The sequence below is a fragment of the Periophthalmus magnuspinnatus genome, chromosome 1, assembly GCF_009829125.3.
Source record: "Periophthalmus magnuspinnatus isolate fPerMag1 chromosome 1, fPerMag1.2.pri, whole genome shotgun sequence".
In the NCBI taxonomy this organism is placed as follows: Eukaryota; Metazoa; Chordata; class Actinopteri; order Gobiiformes; family Gobiidae; genus Periophthalmus; species Periophthalmus magnuspinnatus.
The window spans coordinates 28,701,312-28,726,961 of record NC_047126.1 but is presented as its reverse complement, the minus strand read 5'-3'; the positions used below and the strand labels follow the sequence as shown (position 1 = coordinate 28,726,961).

The following is a 25,650-nucleotide window of genomic DNA, read 5'->3' as shown; positions in this document are numbered from 1 at the left end:
GCCACCCAGGTCACGTAGGCTTCAACAAAGCCTACATGCTATTGGTTAGATATTTTATTTGGTAATTTCAGACTTCTTACAACTTGGATCAACTGTCTTAAGATATAATCTAGACGAGTATGTTGCTTAATGCTTTTATCAAATGGTAAAAGTTGCATTTGGAATCAAAGGACTTGGCAACTGTTGTGGTGGTCTAATTGAAGGTCTGTTTTCAACATGTGCAATATGTCTGTCACTGAAATAAAAGATGTATATTTTGTTTCAGCAAAGGCAGTCTGTAATTAGGCAGACACAAACAAAAGGCACACAGTATATAGCCACACACAGTGACCATAGACTGTAGTCACAATACTAAAATTTCAAACTTAAATTCGATATTAAGGAAGACTCAAAACTCAATACTGTTTCTGATACCACAATGATAATAAAAAACTAACTACTGTTTTAGGCAATAGAATGTCATTTCCACATGAAATAATAGTACTTTCTTTTAGATTACCGTGTGATGTTACTTCAGTGTAATCCCTCAGTTGTTCAGGTTTGTTCCATAGTGGTCCATGGGTGTATACTAGTCTATGTGTCTTATACTTGTTCAGATACAGAAAAGATTCAGAAAAGATTCATTTCTGTCCTCACAAAGTGACTTTTTTAGTATCAATACCTGCCTGAGGATCTAGTTTTGATATTACTTTTAGTATCGATTAGTATCTGATTTTTGATACTTCTGACAACCCTAGTAGACTGAGACACAGACTTTATGTAATGAAACAAATGTATTTATTTTTCCAGTAGAGACATGACATATTCATGGAATAAAACAGCTATTTGTGGGTAGGGCTGGGCAATGTGACAAACAATTCATATCACGATTTTCTTAGCCAGATCACAATTTCGATTTTATCATGATTCATTTACTTAACTTTTCTAATGCCCTTAGGAGGTAAATAAAATCTGCTTCTTATAAAAGTTCACACTTCATTGATTGATTAAATCCAGCTGCCACTCACAGACATAGTGAATCACGATCTGATGATTTGACCAAAAAAGCAGATTATCACGATTCGATTTTTATCGCCATGTCGCCCAGCCCTATTTCTGAGTGTTTTGTTGAGCCAACACAACAAAAACATAGGGACAAAAACAGAGCAATATGTAAAAGTGCAAAGGATTAAAAAGAAAGCATTCAAAAATACAAAAAGAATGTGACGAGTTTGATAGCAAATAGGACTGTTCAAAGCAAACAAAGAATGAAATGGCAACATCTGCATTTACACTTTATATAAAAAAACAACAAATCACATCTGGACATCAGTAACTGTTTTTATCAATAACACTAAATGCTCATGGGGTTTTTCCTTAACAGTCAGTTTTTGCTCAGTCAATGTGATTAATGAAAAAAAAACAACATACTCATTGTGAAATATTTCTGTCCTAAATGTGACATATTTGCTGTACAACAATGGACAAACTGGAGTGTACTCGTTTGCCTCTGCTTGGTGTTCAGCTACGGTTTAAATTCGTAACACTACATTTACCAAACTATGCCTTGCAAAACCAGAATGCACAGCACATATTCTAGTGAGTATATCCAGACAACATTATTCTCCTGTTTAAAGTCTTTTGGACACGAGAGTAACATAACTACTATACAATACTTTGTTGACTAGTCTGAAATGCCCTTTAGTGCCATGCCCCATTTAAAAACCCACCCAAACTCTACCCCTTTTTAAAATTTATGGTACGGAATTTCATTTGACTGATGAAAAGTTTCTTGTTTTTAGCGATCTTCACTTTAGTCGTGCTGGTCATGCTCCCAGTCTTTGCTTTCTTCAGCATTGTTGCATCCAACCATCTCAGTGACTTGGAATGTCCCATAATCTTCCTACACATGAATGCATCTTGAGATTTAAAGGAACAATATGGACGTAACATCGCAAGAGTCAGAATTATAGATGAACAAGAGGGGGAGAGATTTGGGAGAAGAGTCGCATCCTAATGAGTGTGATGGTCTAATTATTACAGTTGGTCACAGAGATCAAGTATCTTCCAGTTGCATCACGCTCTTGTTGCTTGTATTCCTCTCCCAGACTATAATGTGCCTAATTCAGACATCCTTCAAGTACAAGGCCAACCCAAAACATTTAACAGCGTGGTGGGACAAACCGTACAGGTCCCAGATCAGCTTGTGGTTCATTCCAAATATCTCCTGACCGAAGCACAAACCAGCCTGGGACCAGCTAGCCTGATTTCTTGCTACGTTAACCAAAATGCTGGGGTATGGACAGCCACAAGGGCGAAGGAGAGTAAAGCCTAGGACACGGAGGAAATCGGGTTGTGAGGGGAGCCCATCTGGGTTAGAACTTTATCCAGCCACTGCAAAGGGCCGTGGAGGTGGATCTCAATCCAGCAGGGGGTGCTGGTCACATCCTGGCGGTGGTACTCTGCTCCCCAACCCTGTGACAAAATAAATACTTATTGTAACACAGAACAAAGATATTCAATATATTCCCTACACTGGCTTAAGTTTGACTTTAGGCAGTAGTTTAGCTTTTTAAAAAAACACAGAAGAGCTCCATGTATAACTTCAGTGAGGATACAACATGGGCAAAAGGTCAAAAAGTAAATATTTTAAGAACCTGTTCCAAATTTTCATCATGTCATAAAGTTTTTTGTCTTGTCCCAACCAGGAAGCAATACTGGTGCGCTGTTAGCATGCTAGTTGTTGTTATGTTGTTAGCTCTGGCTACTGAAAATTGTGAAAAGCACTTATAACTCATTAGGTTGTCTTTAGATAGTTCTGTTTTTCATGTTTTTGTGCCCATAGTAAATAAAATAATGGGATCTACAACTATACATAAAATCACACAATACTACAGTACTATACAAGGTGATTTCACATATAAAAACACATCTTAAACTACTCTCTTACCTTTACAAAGCTCATGCGGATGGTGCACATCTTGGTGAGTTCGTACACAGCCTCAAAGCCGTGATTGACAGACTGGGCGAGCAGCTCGGCAAACTCCTGGTTGTTGAAGATCTTGAGGCTGCAGCCGCTGGGGATCTTGCACACGGTGGTGGGGTGGAAGCCGTGGTGGTAGTTACAGTTACGGCTCTGGACGAAGATACTGCTGTCACTCAGACACTCAGCGTACACCTCCCCTCCGACGTAATACAGATGCACACCTGCGGATAACAACAACAATCCGATTCACTTTATTTGTATTGATACACTGAAGCATCAACATTCCCTGGAGGTGTGGTGCTAACTGTAGGCACTGCTCTGTCTGAGATATTGTCACTCAAGTTAAATTTTAATCTGAGCGTTCTTTTAACACTATCTGAACATAAAGAACTGATTAATGATGTTAAACATGTTCCTCTGTTATAACATTACAGTCACAAGCTAGTTTGCATTAGCCAACAGACAACAAAAATAAATAATTAATGATCAGTTCAGTGTCACTTGTTCTAAAATACTAAATCCAGTCAAATGTCAAAAGACGAGACTTAAAAACCATCCAGTGTCTGGGCTGTTCGGACGTGAGGGGGCAGAGCGTTTCAGAGCTTAGGGCCAAGCACAGAGAAGGCCCTGTTCTCCCTCTCCCTGGTTTAAACAATTTTTAAACGCACAACAAAAAGCACAGACCACAGACACAAAGAGAATTGGATGAGCTGAATCTAAAAGTTGTGAGCGCACCTCGTGTCAGCTGTGTCCCGTCTAGAGTAAAATGACTCCCTTTGAGACTGAGCATTGCACTTTTAGTTTAGATGCAGGTCAAAACTCAGTATTATTTGTAAAATGTGGTGCAATAGTTGAGATAAATGCTTTTAATGCACAGAAGACTGGCCTTGAAGGAGTCACTAAAGCTAATCTGCTGCATTTGCCTGTGTGGATTTATGATTTATGTTTTACTGAACCGGATAATACTGCAGTTTTGTGGCCTAAGTGTCATTATTTGCAGAGAACAAATTCTAATGGCTAATATGAATAAGAATGCTGCACCGTTTAACACCTTTACGAGAGATGAGTAATAAAGTCGCCTGTGTCACTCCATCTGCCCCCTGCGTTCTATTTTAGTGGCTGTTGCCGTGGGGATGTTTTGTGGTTACGATACGACAGAGCGGCTCAGTTTCGACCCAGACTTTTTAGCACATTCACGGTGGGTTACAAAAATATGGTCTGATGATAGAAATGCATAATCGAGGGGGAAAAACTTGCCCACCCCTCACTCAAATGTTGTCATCAAAAGTCATTTGTGTTTTTTTGGAATGATTGAGTATATTTTTAGCAGTGTAAATTATGGTCAAAACATGGTCATCCCCAAATCAATTCATTGACTGTCGGCTCACATTGTTGTTATTGTTGTTCTCCCCTCTGCCTCCTAACCCTCGGCATCTATTGATAACACCAATTGATTCCGTCTTGTCTGCGCTCATTGGCCTTGGGCTACTGCACCTTTCCCAATGTGCCTCCGGGTGTTCTCGATGGTGGAGTTGCGGTTGACGTTGGACAGGAGGCCCAGACAGAATCGGTTGCGGTTATTGGAGGGATCCGTGAAGCCATCGACGAGCACGCTGGTGGAGGAGGCCTGGAACGCCTCCCCGACACGGTTGTTGAGCTCATAGTAAACAATGGAGCACCAGTGTTTGGGTTCTTCGTAGGCCACAGGCTGCACATCTGCACAGGAAGCACATTAACTGGTCACAGAGTGCGCACACAGACAGACGCAGACACATCGAACACACCTCTAAAGCTCCTCAGTGCAGGGAGAATGCCAGGAGTCACTCAGGCCTGCGGTTCCAAGCAATAAATCTAATATACCCACCACACATTTTTATTTTCACAATTGTCCCCTGTAGCCAGTAAGACTGATTTGAGTAAACATACATAGAGCAAATGTATCACAGTTATGAATCTATGTGGACTAATATAACATCCAATATACTGGCTACAGTCAATTATACAATCTATGGTATTTTTATAATATCCACCTGTAACAGTTTGAAATCAGCAGAAAATAGAAGCTTAAAGGTGCACTATGTAATTTGTATAGTTGCATATTTACAAGCAAGAAAGGAACATTAAATGGAAAAGGAAATATGGGATGTTTATAATTAGGTACAACAGAGGTCATAATCATGATAATAATGGAAAATAATACTCATAATAAACCAATGCATACACACACACACACACACACACACACATAGAATATATGAAATACACATACATGCATACATTTGAAAGCAGAAGTTTACATACAAATTCCTGCCAACTATTGTGAGAAACTTTTGGAAGGAAATCTAAAACATTTGACCCAGGTCATACAGTTTAAAGGCAATGGTATCAAATACTAATGAAATATATGTAAACATCTGGCTTTGAAGAAAGTAATGATACGTTGTCCAAAAAAAAAATCCTACTCTCATTATTCTGGCATTTAGCAAATAGAAATAATTTTGGTAATCCTATTCGACCTAAAATAGAAAAAGTTTAGTCTGATTTCATGTCAGACAGTGAAGAAAAAAAAAAAAAGCGTATGTATCTTTTTATATAGCGTATGCAAACTGGTTTCAACTGTATATCCGTAGAACAGTAAATAATCTATAATCGTCTTCCGCTGATGGAAGGTCCATCACCTGCTTCTCTCCATGGAGATGTTATTGCTTTGCCTGGAATGTTCCACAGTATGTCATTAAATTTTCCATGTGTGGAGACAAGCAGGTGATGAACCAGGCAAAGTTACAGGTCAGACTCCACTGGCATGTTTTCCAAGAAATTTTATAGAGTTATAAAAACACTTGTTTGACTTTGATGCTGTATTAGATCATTTTAAGTTCTAAAACTGAAGAATCCAAAGCAAATATACTGAAGTGACATGACCTGTGTTTTACAGACTGAATGTTTGAAATAAATTCACTCAAGAGTTATTGGTGTTTAAAGGCCAATAACAATATGCATGCATGCGTCATTTTTCATTCCTGTTCCAGTTAGTAGTGATTCATAACTCAGCTGACTTGCCTTGAACACATCTGCACGCAAACCCCCATAGCCCGCCTGCTGTTTATTAGTTGATTGTTTAAATGCATTTTAGTGTAGGTGAATAAACCAACGATGTGCCCGGCCACGCTCTGAGTGCATTGTCTGGGGTGCAGAGCGGGTGCCAGCTGGCCTCAGCCACTCACTTTGTCCTGCACATAATTCTCCCAAACTTCCTCTGTAACATGGCACTATTGAGCAGGTGTGTTTTGTCTGTCACCTTCCCATAGCTGCTCCACAATAGAGGCCAAGTTCACACTAACAGGATGCAGCTTGTACTAACGAACTCCCCAAACCCCCACTTCAACACAGGGTTTCAACAGATCTTCCCGCCAGTGCTGTCACCACACTAGCCAGTAGGACAAATGAACCTTGACTGCAACAATTATACAGAACCGTGGGATGGAGTACTAGAGAATTTAAAGGAAGAGAATTGAATTTATAAACAGCAATATTATAATGACTTAAACTGGAAAAATGACTGTCCTAAATAAGACAATATGTTAATAAGTGTTTTATATTCTATTATTTGTCTTGATTATATTATATTTTACTGTCCTAAAATTAGATAAAAGCCAAAAAATATAGAAAAATTTAGGATATTTTTATTTCACTGAAAGGCACAAAACAGACTTACTCTGAGGCCAGGCCAACTAAGAGTCAGGCTTGCATCTCCACAAACCTGACTCTTATTAATAATAACTACACTTACACATTTATAATGTGCTTTAGAGGCTTGAAGCTACTATTGTAGCCACAGCTGCCCTGGGTCAGGCTGATGGATGCTGTTCTGCGCCATTGGTCCTTCCAACCACCACCAGTCACTCACGCACACACTACATTCATACTAATCCTCCAACCTGTGGGTCGAGGGACGACTGCTCTACCCACTGAGCCACTGTCACCACATTTATTTGCCTGGAGAAGAGCCTCCTCCTGCCTGTGTCCATGGAAATGTTCCTTTTACTGTAATCTTTTATAATATCATAGATAATATCATCTAGTCAAATCAAGATAAAAGTCTTGTTTTCAAGCAATATGAACTTATAATTATTCTTTTTATAGTTATGGGGAAACTAAAGAAGACTTTTAAGAACTTTGAACTATGTTATAATGGTTTCAGTCTTTTAAGTCTGCCTTAACCATAAAAGTATGCCAACTACAATATTTAAAACACATGTAGGCTATTTATAGATATGGATTGCATTTTGTAATACGCCTTTTTATTGGCCAGTTTAATGCACATAAAATACGATTTTCTAGTAAATTAAAACCACGTAAGCCCAGACAGTTGCAATTACAACCTTACTACAGATCCCAGCTTTAAGGGTAAATTAGTGTATCTTATTGTTAACGAGATTTAAGTCATTACCACCAGCAGAGATGACATAAGCTCCTGCGTTTATAGTGCTCATAAAAGTGCTGAGGTTTGCCGAGCTTCCCCTGGGTTTGAGTTTGCAGATGGCAGCTCTAAATCTATCTCACAGCCAATGGTGATAAAGACCTTTTTTTTTTTTTTTTTTTTTTTTAAATTGGGCTCAAACCACAAGGGGAAATGAAGCTTTAAAAACAACTTCCCAGACTTCTCAGAAATCCTTGCACCTGCAGTTCAAGGCGAGCAGGTGCAGACAGTTTTATGGGATGATATCATTATGAAGCGGAGGCAGTGAGGGAGGGAGATAAGACTGTCAAAAGTATCAAAAATCAGATACTAATCGATACCAAAACTAGTATTAAAACTAGATACTCATTTGAGCAAGTATTACTACTGCAAAAGTCGCATTTACAGGACAGAAATGAACTTTTCCTGAATAGTTTAACCACTATGGAACATACCTGGCTGGACACTGAGGGATTACACAGATAAAAGGCCACATGGTAATATAAAAGAAAGTACTATGATTGAATAATAAAAATGACATTATATTATCTAAAGAAAAAGTGTTTTTAATTATCATTGTGTCTATTCCTTAGCCTCAAAACCAAATTTGAATTTTTAGTATCATAACACTAATGGCAGATACTAGACAGTCTATAATGATTACCTGAGGAGCGATTGTTCGTCTCTAGGGGCAAAGGAGGAGCCAGGAGGTTTGTGTCCATCGGCTGGGGACAATCCTGAGTCATCTGCTCCTCGGGGGGCATGTAGGCAGGAGGGGGGGTCTCTGTATATCAAAGAGAGAGGATAAAGGGTAATCAGCCTATGTTGTAAGTATACAGTGTAGCGAAATATAGGTGTTTTTAAATAAAATCCTCAACACATAAATGATTAAAAAAAAAGATTTGTTTTTACGTGACAAGATCTAAAGATTTGAGCCGTAAACTAGGGCCTAGTTATAATTTTAATAGTAGCTCAGACAAGCAATTATTTTTATGATTAATTGACAGTCATTATGCATGTTGTCCCTTTGAGATTAAAATACGATTTGAACCACATTAAGGTATAATTGGGCCATTTGAAGTATTTTTCATTAAAGATATTATCTTTCTGCCACTTTGATTTAATAAAACAGCTTTTTGCCTTTAAGATATATAATTTTTAAGTATATTGTAGTATTAAAGATCACATGTTGCACAAAAATGACTTGTGAGCTGTAAGTCAAGTTATATTGGTGTTACCTGTGTTTTGTTTCATTCACACGTGTTTGAGTAATCCCTTATCATTATTAGTCTCTCTACATCTCCAAAGCCCAAAATAGTCTGTTCTACCTTGTGATGTCATGAAGTCATAGTTTTTAGTTAACCATGTGTTAAATGTGTGTGAATGAAACAAAAGTGAAAGACAACTCCATGTGTTTGTGATGAGGAAACATAACACAGACCAGAAAATAAGGTAATATAGGCCCTATAGATTAAAACAGTAATTTAGGCCCTATAAAATGCCACAGTATCAGTGCCATAAGGATAGGCTTTAAGGTGGCATTGACAGAGCTCATTTAATATACTAAGTCTGTGGAAAAAACAACACACCTCACAGCCTTGAGTTCATGAATTGATTACTTTTGGTCATCACATGCACCCATCATGCCAAAAATAATAACAGGAATGCATGGTCTATTCTACAAGGTCATGAAAATACTATTCCAGTTTCACTATGCCCCATCTAGTTTATATATCTAATCACTGTCCTTTTGACGTGATGTTTCCCCTAAAGAAAGAGTGTTATAATGTCTTTCTTATTCTTATTTCTTAGTCTTTCTTAAGCACTCAAGGGCTGTAAAGCACTTTGAATTACTTTGTGTACGAATTGTGCTATACAAAGAAACTTGCCTTGTCTAATGCATAATTAAATGACATGTCTGATACTTAAGGTGGTATTGTTCACTTGACGATCTCACCTGGCATCTGGAATGGACTGCCTGGATCGGAGCTGGATGGAGAGTGAGGAAAAGTGGCGCTGCTGCCGCTTCCCGGTGAGTTTGGATAGCTGTTACCCGGCGACTGGGGGAAAGGCATTGTGTTGGTCTGAGCAAAGGATTCTGGGAAAGTGGCGTTCTGTGGCATGTGGGGCTCATTCTGTTGGAGAGGATTGCGGAAGCGAGGCAACATCGTATGCTTGGCGTTGAACTCGCTGTTTCGTGGTACCAACACTGGAGGCAGCACTGGAGACACAAAGGAGAAATACATGAGGAACTTTACACTTATCTCATCTGAACGTTGATCGCTAGAGATGCCCATTTTTATAAGCATTTTAATAACGGTTCTTAGTTGACTAAAGACATGTTCTGCCAATCGATTAGTCGACTAAAAGCTCTGTGGCAAAAACTGTCAAAACTGTTACGTATCTCTATGGCTCTGACCTAAACTGCACTCACAAAACTACAACTTCAGGGGGAGTTCATGCAAAAAAATGAATAAATGTAATAGGAAAAAAAAAAAAAAAATTATATAAAGACAAATTAAACTTAAACAGAAATAATCTTTCTGCAAAACGACTTCATAATATTTTATCTCATTTTTTGTAATAAATGTGAATTAGGATCTAAAAATCGGCATTATGGTAAAACATATTGCAGACTTGTATAGTTTAGTGAACAGTAGCATAATTTGATCTTTATTTGGGCTGAAATTTGTATGGTCAGGTATTATTTAAATTTATTTTATTTTAACAGGGACAGTGCAATACATTAACCAAGACAAAATCAAAGCTCAAAGTATTTCTATTAATTAATTACTGTTTGACTTCACCCTTTTATTAAAACTCAATCAGTTTTTTCCTTACTTATTCTCAAATCTTAAACTTTATATTTCAATATCTCACAGTGATAGTTAACTGTTTAAATTGTTTATGTATTGATTTATTTTGGTTGTTAGGGGTGGGATGAGACACAGTTTCAACAAGAGAAACTGTGTCTCGTCCCACCCCGCAACAGCAGATTATGTCCAGACAGTCGCTACCCAAATTTAATTTTCTGCAATGTATTTTGATTTTATTGGGGAATTTTGAGCAAAATTTTGTGGTGCCTTCATATAGAGTGCATTTCCTGACTCTTGAACAATAAAAGACACTATAATTAGATGTAGATACTACACAGTGGACTTATTTTTACCTCAAGAGCTGCTTATATAATATTTCTGTATTGGGACAAGACATATTTTGCTTGGATACATGGGAAAAATCTGGTATAGGGCCTTTAAGGTTAGAGCTAGGGAAATGGTTTGGTTTAATTAAGGTGTTAGCAGTAATTTTAACTAGCCGTATCTCATCACACACCATAAAATAAAATGTAAAACTGTCAAAATTTCATAAAACAGCTAATAGCAAGTACAAAGTAACAGACGTTTACTGCTATAGCTGCGATTACTAATAGTGCTAACACACAGAGAATGCATTTAAATATATAAATTGCCTGCATTTAGTACCAAAACACACAAAATGTCAACCAAAAACTGAACAGAGAAAGCTAAAGTCAGCGTTCCAAGCCCTGCTGGATTTCACTGAGGAGCTCCAGGTGGATGTGCAGGTGGAGGCCAGAATCGTGTGTTGCTTCAAAGTGAAAGCTGGCGATACAAAGGTGACTATGTCTGGAGCCAGTAAAGAGGATGCTTAAACAGAAGTATGAGGCTGGCACTGAAGAGGCTGAAGGAACAGATGAGAACCACCAGAACAGGTCCAGAGCTGGAGGAGAGAGAGGCCCGGGAGAGGAGAACATGCCTGAGGAGCAGCTGCAGGAAGAGGCTGCTCCTCTGAGTGGAGTGGAAGGGACATGGAAGCTGTGAGAGAATTCTGGGAGTATTGTTTAATGTCTGAGAGTGAAGAGGAAGAGAGTGAGCAGGAGGGTGCGGATGAAAAACTAGAGCAGTAGCGTCCGGTGGAACAAAAGAGGAAAGGAAACTGGGTCTGATGAAGAAGTGATTGATGAAGACTTGAGGAGCACATGGACATGGACAGATCAGGTGCTAGTCCAGAGGAGAAACAGGACGAGGAGCAGGAGAGTGGAGATAACTGTCCACTACCTCCTGAAGAGCACGCTGCACTTCCCTTATGAGCCATACATCTCTGTGAAAACGCTGAAGAAGATGGGATCAACTCAAGCCCAAATACTCCCGAAGATATCTCCTTTCGCCATCACTATCATAACCAACTTTCTCCACTGCTGCCAGATGTTGAACTGTGAACTCGAGGTCTGTAAGTGGAATATGAAGACCGAGGAAATCTATGGACCAAGGAGCAGAGATGAAGAGCCAAGAGCTACACCTCATGTGTGGTGGTCCAGTGCTACTTCTCTGGGCCCAAAAACCTGTCCATGTCCTTGGAGCAGATGCAGAAGATCATGATGAAGGCCATGAAAAGAGCAACTACAGAAACCTCAAACCACGCCTTTAGTGATGCCCTGGTGAGAAACCTGCAGAGGTGGTACGCCGCTCGAACAGATTTAAATGAGTCCAGTGACAAGGAGAGTTCTTCTGGACCTCCATCAGTCCTACAGAGGCTCAGAAGCTGGACCACAAAGAAAATAGGACTCCTGGGAGGGGACGGGGGACGAGGAGGACTCAGACAGTCATTAACCGAGGCCAGCGCTATCTCACTGGCCCCAATAATATGTTTGAGGTGAGTTATTGTTGAGGAATGTTTGAGTTTGGCCAGTTATGACCCTGTCTGCTGGTAGGCTTTGACTCACTCCCATTTGTGCCTATAAATACCGGGCTGATAAATAAAGCGTAGGCTGAAACTAAAGACGAGCCTGGCGTACTGAGAGGGCTCCTGCAGGTACTCGGTGAACTTGCTCATCAATGTAGCAGTTTGTTCTGAAGGTTAAACATAGACGGGCGAGACAGCTGACGATACGGGGGAGGCGGTAAGGGTGGGAGATACGCCGAAGTTCCTATCATTCATCACGTTTAGGAACTTAGGTCATGCTTTTGATGTAAACTAAGTATCTTTAAGCTGCCCGTAGGAGGTAACAAAAGCTATAGAGTTAAATCTACATGTCATTCATTCATTCCTCCACTAGGAGAATCGAGGTTGGGGAAAAATGTCAGGATTTGAAGTTGTATTTTGAGTGATTCGTGCATGTTTGAGCAATCGTTAATCGCTTATTTTCAAGACACCATATAGTTTAACTCCTGTTTTCACCGTCATCGGTATATGCCCACTGTTCTGTACTTACTTAACTCTCACATGAACAATATGTCTGCTGTAAAAGTAACCAAAAATGACCAAAAAGGTAAGTAAAAAGGAAATGAAGCAATATAATTTAGTGTATTGGGAAGGGAGGAGTAAATTTTTTGGAGCTTTTTACCATGTTATAACATCGTTCCTTAATCAAAAACATGCCTGAAGAAGTTTTCGATGTCATCCATGCATGTTTGAGTAATTTAGCAATCTCCTGTGCCCTATCCAAACCCTTCTTATGGTGAGATGTGAGATGTGTCCAATGCTCCACCCACAAGCTTATGTCATCCACGCTCCCACACAACATTTATCCATAAACATACAAAAGCATGATACAAAACAATACACTACAACTTTACAAACCTGATGTGATGTGCAGTAGTTTCATTAGCGGAAGGCACGTCAATTGTAATGTGATTGAACATTTCACCGTAGTTTTTGGGTCTCCCTTCGCTCACTCCCACTTCAGAGCACTATCACAACACAGCGTGCATCTCGCTAATAAAACTACTGCACGTCGCATCAAGTTTGTCAAGTTGCTGTGTGCAGTTTTGTATCGTGATTTTGTATATTTATGGACAATGGCTGTAAGGGAGTATGGGTAATGTAGGCTCGTGGGTGGAGCCATGGACTGCATATTACAGCTAACCGTTAGTGTTCGCATAGGGCTTGGGAGAGACCGCTAAAATACTCAAACATGCATGGATGACATTTAAAGCCTCTTCGGGCATGTTTTTGATGAGGGAACAACTTTATAACATGGAAACATAGAAACATTGATTTTCCCATCTTTAAACTATGCTAAAACAAAAAAAAAAAACATAATTGATTTGAATAATCGTATTCAAATTGGTTGTCAAACGTGAAATTGACAGGAAGGCCAGTTGGTGCATACACAGGTGCCATGGGGGGCTGATTTCACATTAGCGATTAGCCGTAGCGCTTGTCTCCTCCCCATTGAAACCAAAAGTGTGCAAGGCAGGCAGCAAGTCTTTCCTCCTATTGTGTAGTGGGTGAGGGCCTTCCTGTGCTCCACGTCCTCGCACAGATTGGGATATGGGGAGCTCAGTGCTGGGTGGAGCAGTGAGGAGCAGAGGGTATAACGCGCACGGGAGTTTAAAAAAGGACAGCAGCACACAGCACGGCCCCAAAACAAAGCCCTCATTCTCCGAGAGATGGAATTTCCTGCTCCACACACACACACAGAGGCACCCTACAGACAGCTGCTGCTATCTTGTCAGCTGACCTGTATTTTCTGTTTAGTGAACCGCCAAATGGCTAAATTTATTTTGTCTACACCAGCCAAAGAAGATACATATTTGGCCTAGAATTCAAGAGGTCAAATTCTTAAATCAATATGAAGAAAAATTTGCAGATGTTCCGCACAAACCAAAAACATTATCAAGCCAAACCAACTACAAACAACACACAATAGCAGGAATGTGAGCGGTTCTCATGGTTAATTGCTGTTATAAATCATGTAGCTTGAATGCAGTGCTGCAAAGTAAAGTTTTTACGTTATAATAGTTGGATAAATTACTCAATGATGATTTTATAAGTAGATATTGTGAAGACTATATGCCTTTCTAATAATACAATAATAATGAAAAAAATTGTGAGTAAGTTCTGTAATATCACATTTTGTAAAGGAATTTTTGGCATCCTTGTATTTAATAATTTAATTTGGTAATTAAATAGATTCTTAATACAATTATTAAAGCACGGTTAATTGATTAATCAAAACTAACTGATTATTAGGTTAGATGACAATTTATATTTATTTTAATTCAATACGATTTTATTATTATTTGAATAATTGATTAATAGTTAACTGGTCAATACACAGGCTCCAAAACATGTCATGAGCTGAGAGAAGAGATTTTAAGACAGACAGAGCTGTAACTACATGAACATGGTACAGGAAATAAATAAATGTTTTTGTTTAAAGATAAATCTTTTGTTAATAAAAACACTCTACTCTTTTTACAGAACTAGTTCATTTTAACAGTCTGCAGTGGGCCTGAGTTATTCCTCACTTACTTTATGCATTCCAAGCATCATAATTATTCACTGCAGAGAGTTTCTAAGAGCTTTTTAAAACTCTCAGAGTCAGAGTGGAGTTTAGCCGTGATGGTAAAACTAATAACCAGCAGATGGAGTTTTACCTCAAGAGCTGCAAATACAAATTTTGCTCAACTGCATGGGAAAAATCAGGGCCTTTAATATAGTTATAGGTATGTTTTATATGATTTAATATTATATGTGAATTTCACCTGGACTGTCCACTCTTTTGTAACAATAAAGGAATTTTTATTATTATTATTATTTTTTACATGATTAGTAATTAAAGGTGGGAATAATTTATTTGGACAAAAATTTATGTCTTTTTTTTTTTTGGGAGAATATTTTAACAATGAATCAGGAATGTTTGACCATAACATTAAGCACAAAAATGTAGAAATATCACTTTATATCCTTCAGATTTGGAATATTACACAAGACATTTCTCACTTTTTGCTGTCTATTAAATCAATTTCATCATAAAAGGTAAACTAGATATTTTAATTTTGCGTACAGGTAAATTTTTCCGTTTATTTCCCGCCTCAATTAGTGCTGAAACTTTTTGAAATATATATAAAATTTGACTTAAATAGATATATAAGCTAATATAAGAAGAATGTATGATCATAGTTGTTTTATATGAACTGTGTTTTACCTGGACTGTCCACTCTTTTGTAATGGTACGGGTTGATGCACACGTCCTTCTGCTTGGACCCAAAGGGGTACTCGCAGCACTCCAGGGCCTTGAGCTCGTGGTGGGACTGGAGGTCGGGCCAGCGCCACACGCGACAGTAGATGACGTGAGGCAGCCCCTTCCTGTGGGACACCTGCAGCCGCCCGTCCAGAGAGCGCGGGATGGTCACACAGTTACTGGGCTGTCCCGGGCAGCTCAGGGCTCTCTCCAGCTCCTCCATAGCTCCTTTCTTTTTCTTCAGCTTCTTCACCAGAGCGTCCACGGCCTTCTCCGCCCACTTCTCCTCTTCGTCGCCCTGCTTCCAGCCCAGCAGCCTCTTGACCGCCGGGCTGGTGAAGGAGAAAAGCGAGGTGACGTTCATCGTGGTGGGTCTGGTCACCTCCCCTCTGCTAGTCCGAGTGTGGAGGTATAGAGTCCACGCTTAAGCAAAGGAGGAAGCGTCCAATGGCGATGCAGATCCTAAAAGAGAAAAAAACAAGTCAATACTATAACCAACATGGCCAGTCACAATAAAACATTCTGGCTTGCGATATATTGTGGAAGGAAAGAATCAGAAAAGCTTATTGAAGGGCAGTTCATTGCAGCCACCTGGCCAACCACACACAGACATAACACGTATATGCCATTCACATGATTTAAATTACTGTAAGTCAAAAATTCTTAGGAAAAAATTCAGGCAAACTTTAAGAATCGAATCTCTTTTCTTTGATTTATTATTTTTGGTTTTGTTAAGTATGGACCTAAATTTTAAAACAAAGAACCAGATTGCAGAAGGAATAAGACATAGAATAGTGATCAGTTCTAATCAGAGGTCATCAGGGTAAACCTCGAGGATGAACTGTGCCTCTGGTTTAGATCAGTGATTTGACTGGCTCTCCTGGTGAGTGTGAACACATTTATGCCACTGACAACAACACTAAATAAGGATGATTTTATTACATCATTTAAATTACAATTTTGTATTTTTTAGATCTAAAAGCATAACATAAATGTGAGTATCCTATCAGATTTGGTGTTATTTTGGGGATTCCACATTCAGAAAAGCTCTCTCTTTCCTTGGGTCTTCTGTCTGCAAGCTGCTGACCTTAGCTTTAAAACTGACCAATCAGATCGTCTCTTTGCAGTCGATTGACAGACAGACACCAGGCTGCTGCATTGGCTTAGTCTCACCCAGTCTCACACCCTCTCAAAAACGTTTATTAGCAGGTTATTCCTCCTAATAAACGCATGTGAAAATCAATAAATAACAGACTGAAACACCTATCCTTACCTATAATAAGGAAAAAAAGAGAAAAAGTTATTTATTCAACCCTCGACAGCTCAAATCTTGTTGTAGCACAGAAAAATAACAAAACGCTCGCCACTGGTGTAAAGAAAAAGCACCCACCTTAAAAGTACTCTCCGACGTATCATCTATTGAACAGTAAGTCAATTTAGGGGCTTATAACCAACACGATCATGACTGTCCCACCCTCTATGTCTCTCTATAAGGTAAATGATGATGTTATCAAAAGAGCAGATTTGGCTGTGGCTGTCATGGCTTCTGGGAAGTTGGCATTGACATCGAAGTTACATCAGGCATTCTCCAGATAGCTTCCTGTCCGTATGGCTTGTCACATTACCACTGCTCACTAATGTCGATTACGATTACACCAGAGACACTTACGGGACGCAGCCTAAAAGAATCACTGTGAGGGAATGTGGATCATACACTCGTAGCCATCATGCCAACAAGTCAATCGCCGTCGGCTGATCAGAAGTATTATGGGGTGATGTATCGAACAGCTCGTCTCCCATCGCTAAAACAGTTACAGTTTCAGGTCTGGATTTGAACCTGTCAGCTCCTACAATTTGAATTATGGTTTCAAGCTGCTCATTGTGGTTTTGGTCGAGATAGAGCAGTGAAAACTTGGGAATAAAAAAAGAAATATCACATCCAAAGAATTATAAGGTCTATAGATCTAATCTTCAAACAAATAATATGGGCTGTGTCAAAAAGATAAATTATAAATCTGCTGAGAGTTAAAGATCCTACACATCTTTTCTGGTGGAGGGTCATTTACCCGTTTTGCCAGAAATGTTCCACAGTAATTGGAATTAAACGTATTTATCTCCATGGAATAAAGCAAATGACACACAAATGAACATATTATTCATGCAACTGAATAAATGAAACATAGCTAAGTTTAAGACCATGCTGTGGGACTGTTCAGCCAAAGCAATAACATCTCCATGGAGACGAGAAGGTGGAGAACCCCCTCACTGGGAAAGTTAAACATTCAATACAGGTATTATTGTGAATTTAAGGTTGGTCACAGTTTGTTCATTCTAATGAAAAGTGACCAGTTGCATTGCGATTTTAATTGGCAATGGGTCAATCAATAGGTCATTTATTTTTTAGGTTTAAGCTTTCCATTGATCAGATATTCATCAAAATATAAAGCATGTTTGTGTATATCATCACATGGTAAATGGTCACGTATTTATATTGCACTTTTCCACTTTTACGTTACATCAAGGAACCACTCACACATTCACACACGAGGGTATGCAGACCTTGAGGGCAGGGTTTTTTTTTTGTTTTTTGTTTTTTTTTTTACGTTGAGAGCGGGATTCGAACCGCCAACCTTTGGATCAGTGACTACTCTACCAGCTGAACTACTGTCGCCCCAACAACACACAGATTCCTTATTACAGAAACAAAATTACTTATATTATTACATTATTATTGTCTCCATCAGATTAGAACTGATGCCTTGAAGTGTGCGGAGGAAGCTATATGTTCTATTGGGCTTTACCACCAGCGACCTGCGCACAATGACTTGGGGCAGGAATGTGGCAACATTTAGGACAATAAAAAGGAAGTGTATGCAGACCCCAGGATAAATGTGCCCATTCACGGCAGTCTCACAGGAGCTATTCAGGAGCCCCCAGAGTGGCATTGGAGCTTTTGAAGGCGTAAACAAGGGCATGTCGAATTCCCCTACTCCCTAGTTAGTGTGAGGAAAATATACTTCAACTAACATAGATGTGATACAGGTGAATGCGCCGTGAATGTATAGCTGCATTATTGTATTAGTTTATACAAATGGCTCAAATGGACAAGATTCTGGACAAGTTTAAAACAGATCTATTATGCAGTAGTTTTATAACGCAGATGTTAGATAACTTGTTTCTTTTATTTCATTGTTTCACCCATTTTAGATGAATATTGCGATTTAAAATGTGCAAATTATTATAATGATCCACAAGTGTCATAGATTATAACTATATAGCAGATAAAAGCACAATAGGTCTTTTTTTTTTCCTTTTTTTGACCTTTCTTTCAGTAGCAGTTTTCAGTTTGTTTTTTTCGTTACCAAAAATAGAAATTCCAGGCACCATTAATAACAAGAAACGTATCAGGAAATTCTTAGTTAGCGTCTTTCTCCAAAACAAAACCTATGACAACACACCATCTGCTCATTGAATCACAGACAAATTGCATATTATCACTTTGAGCCTGAAATGGAATACTCATGTGTCATAAATGCACTAACCTTTTGTCCCTAATGAGTCACGGGTGAAGATGCATCTCTCTCTGACAGTAAAGCCGGCAGCAGATTGGATTTCCTACGAGCAGGAACAAATACATCATTAAGAGCGAACGGTCCGTAGTTATTCTGGGCCCTTCAGATTATGGGATGAGCAGACATTTCTATGTTTGTCGGCTACTGCATGTGAGGGAGAGCCAGGGCACGGTGATGAGAACAGGTGCTGTTTATAACGTGGGTCAGACGCTACTATTGTAAACTGTAAAGCTAAAGTTTGTGCCTATACTTAGACTAGATACTCCAACGGCTAAAAATGTCGCTACTAGAGCGGTGGACAGGATATCGATGTTAAGATCGATATCGGTCAATATATATGGCAGGGCTCTAGATTAACAGTTTTCCCCAGGAGTACAGTAGCCCCTGACTAAAATCTTTTATGAGCACAACCTGAACATTTAGGGAAGCATTATACAAACTGATATAAATAACATTTTTTCTAGTCAATATTATAGACCTAATTGAGCTGGTTATTACAATTAAACACTAATAAAAAATCAAAGAAATTTAATGCAGACAGATTTATTTAGGACAGGAAGAAAGACGCATTTGTGAAGTCTTCTGTAAAGTCAGGAAAATAAGTTATAGATTGAATAAATGTTAGTTTACTATAGAATTGAATAAAAATTGTCAAAATTTCTATCATATGTAGTTAGGCTTATATAGTCTGAGCAACAGCATATTCTCTATTCTTTCATCATGTAAAAGCACAGAGGCTGTAGATTATAGTGAATAGCAGCACAGCTGTCAACATGACGACAATGCCTCATGCTAACGCACTAGCTTCACTTTTATCACAAAAAGTATAGTTCCTGTCTCTGGCCTCGCCGTACGCTTCACTAAAGCTCCTCTTTGAGCAGGTTATGAAACTTCAGTGAAAACAGTCACAGAGTTAGCGAGTATAGAGGAAAATGTGAGCATTTGGTCGCAGTCTAGAGCCCTGTATGTGGATTCTGGTCCAATATGGGAAAAATACTTAAATATAAAATATTTAAATACATATATTTAAATACATATATTTAAATACATATATATATATATATATATAGGCATACAAATAAAAAGTAAAAATCTGTATAAATTCTGAAACATTACAACAAAATTGGACATTTCCTTAATAGTTTTGCAATGATTTGGATCCATATCAGAACTTGTATAAGATCATAAAAAATGTCAGTATTTTTACAAGTATTTTAAAGTATTTAAAAATATTAAAGTATAATTAGTATCAAACGTTTTCCTTAGAAGAGATATCCTGTTTGAAATTTTAGTATCATGACAACACTCGCATACACCGGAAAAGGGAATCTGGGAGGAGACATGAGACAGATATCAGACAGACATATCACTCATCAGTGCTATACATTCTATACTGTGTCTATGGACAGGAAGTGCATGGTAGGTTTGGGATGGTTAGCAGTGCAGCAGATTCATTTCCTTTTTGCTGATCACTGCACACTTCTCTACAGGTGCAGGGTGGAACCAGGATTTTTGGAAAAAGTAGGGGAGGATAGGTCAGAGATGTCGTGGGCGTGGGTTCAACTATTGCCATAACAAATGTTTTATTTTTATTTCAGGAAACAAAAGGCAAATACAGTGGATTCTGAATGTGGTATTTTCCCATTGTTATTGGTACATTTCAAGAGTAGTTTTAGAATATAAAAACTAGCATTGCTCACAACTATTTGAAATAACTGTTTTAGACGCACACTACCAGTCAAATGTTTTTGACACACCCTCTCATTCAATGTTTTTTCTTTTCTTTTTACTGCTTTCTTCTTATACGGGAGACATCAAATATATGAAGCAATATATATGGAACTGTGTAAGAAAGAAAAAAGTAAAATAACTCAACTAAATATTTTTCACAGATTCACAAATTCACGACCGTTTGCTTTGCTTTGCTGACAGCGCTGCAAACCCTTGGCCTTCTCTCAATAAGCGTCTTGATGAAGTCTCCTGAAGTGGTTTTTCCTTCACAGCTGTGACCCTTGTCAAGGTCAAGAAAAGCCAAAAGTGCAAAGCAGGGTTTAGAGCAAAAGGTGACTATTTTTTTCTCCACATTTTTTTAATTTAAAACTATTTTAAATTTTGACTTTATTTTCACATATCATGTGTTTATTAATAGTTTTTGATGCCTCCAGTGAGATAATCATGGAAATAAGGAAGGAAAAAAAATGTATGAAAAAGTGTGTCCAAACTTTTGACTGGTAGTATATGTTTATCACACTGTAAAATTGCACATAAATATGTTTGTGAGTGCACTATATTTTTGTAAGTTAAGTTATAATGTAAGTTTATTTTATTTCCACCAGAGTGTGATCGCATGAAAAAGAGTTTTCATCTCTCCTTTTTCCCATTGGGTATGAATAGAAGAAATTCAGATTCTAATAATACATGAAAGACTGCTGGCCAAAGCATGTGCGATTGATACATGGAATAAAACCTGTATTTTAGTGAAACTTGCATAGTTTAAGTCGTCTGTTCTTTGTTGTGAGGCTTTGTGGGACGATTTCTATTCGAACCGTAACTGCACAAAAGAACACAATACAACTTGATACAATGCAAATCAAAAGACAAAAGCCCCATCCAATCTTTTTGATCCACTTCCAACCACTTTGCTCTATCAGCAGCCTACATTCAGGACGGGCTGTACAAAGACAAGTAATCTATTTCAGATGGAAAAATCGACAAAGTTCAGCCCGGTAACATCTGGAGCTAGACTCACAATCCTTCACTGTCACTGGGCTAGAGCTGCGGACTAAATCTGAGCATATTTTTAACTCACGCTCAAATATCTGACCACATGCTTATTCAAGAGCCTGATATGGCTTTGTGTTGGTTCTTTGGACAATGCGAGTTTGGATTTTGCTGGGAGGCAGTCAAAATATAAAGGCGCCATTGGGCCTCTCTCTTCTATACCTATGTATAGACTACAATGTTCCACTGATATAAACACACTTTTTGTGTGACAACTTTACACAATTTGGGAGTTCCATTTTGATCACCAGGACCAGCACCAACTGAGTATATGACAAACTGAGACACTGACAAAAATGAAACAATTCTTAAATGTTTTAATAAGAGCGTCAAGGAAGAATATAAATGGTTTTACAATATTAGTGTCACAGGTCATGGTCAAGACACCAGTGAGTACTGTGCCTAATTCCTACAATAATAGATTTACCCAAAAAGTGCACTATTTATTATTTGTGAGTATTAAAACACACATTCTGCTAGCCAGATGCTAATCAGTCTCCTCTGAGGCTGCGTCCGTTCACACGTCCTGCTTTGAACCCGGTTAGTCCTCTGATGTAAACTTGTTTTTTTGGCCTGCTAGTCCTGGTTTAATCCCAATTTTGTCATGGTCTAGTCCACGTTTAGTTCAGTTTACTCTGAATATTGATACAGTGTGTGCTTGCAAATGTCACAGCCTTTGTCATAAAATAAAATATCAAGCTACTTATGCTGTATAAATAATAAATCAACTCCCTAAATACATCCAGACATCCACCTGTTTTTTCCACTTATAAACAAAACACACGGCTGATAGAAGCACTGTTTCTCTATTCTATTGGACATCCTCCACGTTCAACATGTGTGGGTTTGCCAAAAGTATAAAAAATCAGATACTAATCAACACTAAAACTACTATTGACACTAGATAATCATTTGAGCAAGTGTCGGTACTAAGAAAGTCACATTCACAGGACTTTTCATGAATATCTTTAGAATGATCTTGAGCTGTTTCAGAACAAATATAAGACACATAGACTTGTATACGCCCATAAAGCACTATGGAACCGACCTGGACGACTGAAGGAGTACAAAGATATGAGACTGCATGGTAATATAAAAGAAAGTACTATCAATTAATGCTGAAAATCACATTCTGTCTGAGTGTTTTTAAAATAATTCTCATGGTATCGGAATCAGTATTGAGTATCAAGTCTATTCCTTAGTATCAAAATCAAATTTGAACTGTATCGTGATAACACTAGCTGGCTCTGTGCGTCAGATGACTGTGCGGTCATCCTAAGTGACACACACTAAATGAAGAGTCATGGCTGTGATGGCCTTGGCCGCCTCTCTCCTCCTCCATAAAAGCTCAAACACACACCATCATTTACACAACAGCCTCATAAAAGCCACTCTGACATTCCCCATGGCGCGGCGTGAGGATATGGCCCTCGCTATTGCGTTAGTGGTAGCTCCTGATTGCCATCCGTTAGCCCAGCGGACAGTTAGTGAAGCTAATGGGACACTCTCAGGCCTCACTGGTTTGACCCACCTGGTGCGAGCTGTTAGCCGCTACACTAGTCCCGCAGATCATTTTGCACCGCTCCAGTGTCTGTTAATCAATTTAGGCTCAGGCTGAGGAGGATGAGGAGACAGTAATAAGGCTTTCTGGACCCTCCCCAGGGAGCCAGCATTATAAAGAACCTACATTATTTATCAGCAGGGTCCTGGATGGGGCCTCCATTAGCCCCCGCTCAATGACTATAAACAGACGAGTGCAGGAAGAGAGAGAGAGTTATAGATAACTAGAAAGACAAATGCAAAGAGACTCCCTCTCTTTGCAGGGAGACTGACAGCAGAAGGGAATGTTTGGGAGAATATCTGGTCTCTGGATTAAGTGCCTTCGGGTCTCATTACAGAGTCAATGGTGATGTTACAAGGATGCTGCATATGCTTTTGCACAATTATAAACACATAGATATACAGCAATTTGATCCCCGAAAGCATCCATAAAAAAAATCACACGGGGCCTGTTACAAAAGGGCCCTGGTGTCCATATGAAGAGATAAAGAATGGACGAGATGGATAGATTTTCCGCTGCGAGACATTAGACATACCATCAGACATACACAGATAAAATGGGTATTAAAATAGTCACATGTAAATCTAAGACACAGTTAATAAACTTAACCTAATACAAACCATTACTCAGTCCATCAGAAATATCTACTTAACTTCTTCAGCCTCGTCTCACTGTGTCACAAATTTCTTTCAAACATTTCTATATTCAAAACGTATTTTACAAACCAATAACTGATTTTTCATGTGCACAGTTGCAATATAATCAGGTATAATTTTATGTCAAAATGGTAACATTATAATTGGCATGATTGGCTTGGATTGACACTTATGACAATGATTAATTTTCGATAATTTTATCCACTTCAAATAGCTTGTGGAGATAAACACACATTTTTTAATTTTAATTTTTTTTTTTATCAATTTGTTCCCTTGTCCTGATATCACATTCACTTGGCACCATACCTCACAAACTGCACATATGACAATTATATAATCTTATGACAAAAATCACTGCATACTACTAGACAAAACACTGAACCCGAACACCTCCTCACAGCTCACAGCGGAGCAGAGACCAGACTCTGTGGTACATATGCACTGTAGACATAACCAGAGAACACATGGGGATTTTGCAGCTATCTCAACCACGCTTGGCACTCCGCTTTGGGTTAGTGTTGTGTTAGGGTGGACACCTCACCCTGACATATGTTGTCCCGGGACACACAGACACACTCCACTGTGGTCACTACTGTTGTGACTGGATACAGTGGATATAGGAATGCCTCTAACCTATATTTACTCCCAAGTACTTTTTGTCTGGCTCATACAGTTAGGCCTATGATAACTTCCACATTTACACTAACAATAAATAGCAACAGAATGCTCCTGAAATAGAGCACCATCTTACTGCAATTTTTAAATACTACTTATACTCAAGGAAATCACAGACAAGGGCAAATTCCTGTCCTTTGAGTTATCTGATATGCCATCCTCAATAAGGACACAAGATCTAGCCTATACTGCTGCTGTACATCTCTCACTCATCATGCCTGGTCAACACTCATTCAACATGAAACACACAATCACACAGACATATACACCAATAGTGCAGCAATGTCAACCCAATTAAGCAATTATGGCATGCTGCTCATTAATATAAAACGATGACATGTGTAATTAGTATGCCAAGATATATTGCGCACGCACATGTTATTATCCAGTGTCTATAAATTCACTACAAAGACTAACTTTACTTTCTAATTCAAGAGGCCACTTGCAAATATGCATCCTGTTGCTTACTAATCACGTTAAAAGAACCAAAGTCACATCGTTGTTAATAAAAAAGGACTTAGAAGAGAACCATTCCCTCCAAAAAATACATTTACGCACAATTACGCACGGATTTGACGCCCACTTTTCCCCCCATTCAAGTTACTTCAGTGTCAGGCGTGTATTCCACAAGCAATGAGGGTTTCTAACAAACTAATTCAAAAGCCGTTATGCTAAATCTGAACAAGAATGCAAACCGGAAACATGTGCGTAAAACTGTGCGAAGGAAAGTCAATATCGTTACTGTAAGTTCCAAGTCTGTAGAAGAAGAAGACAAAAGTTTTAGCAACAGTGGAACGTTCAACTGCAGCGCTGCAAACACTTTTAGGAGTTTAAAAGGAGTGTAAAAGCGCATGCATAAAGTTTGGATTGTGCACATAGCAGAGTGAGTGCTAAAGTTGACTGTACCTTTCCCGTGGAGCGCGCGGCTGTTCCTGTGTGTGTTCCACAGTGTGCGTCTCTCGGTTGTGCTCGGCCTGGCGTCAGTGAGTCGCGG

The 25,650-nt window shown here is 38.8% G+C and overlaps 1 protein-coding gene across 2 annotated transcripts; it reads right to left on the bottom strand.

The window, feature by feature from the left end:
* Nucleotides 1-754: 754 nt before the first annotated feature.
* Nucleotides 755-25,650, bottom strand: smad1 (SMAD family member 1). 2 transcript variants are annotated; one of them, XM_055224437.1, is made up of 8 exons: nt 25,563-25,650; nt 18,954-19,026; nt 15,376-15,873; nt 9,382-9,645; nt 8,089-8,208; nt 4,460-4,681; nt 2,930-3,186; nt 755-2,454 (listed from the first exon to the last, which is right to left on the bottom strand). In XM_055224437.1, exons 3-8 carry the CDS (start codon nt 15,773-15,775, stop codon nt 2,311-2,313), a joined length of 1,407 nt encoding a protein of 468 aa, XP_055080412.1. In that variant the 5' UTR covers nt 15,776-15,873; nt 18,954-19,026; nt 25,563-25,650; the 3' UTR covers nt 755-2,310. The 2 variants fall into 2 exon arrangements, with proteins under 2 accessions (XP_055080412.1, XP_033823577.1); XM_033967686.2 differs by lacking the exon at nt 18,954-19,026 and having other exon boundaries at nt 25,563-25,628.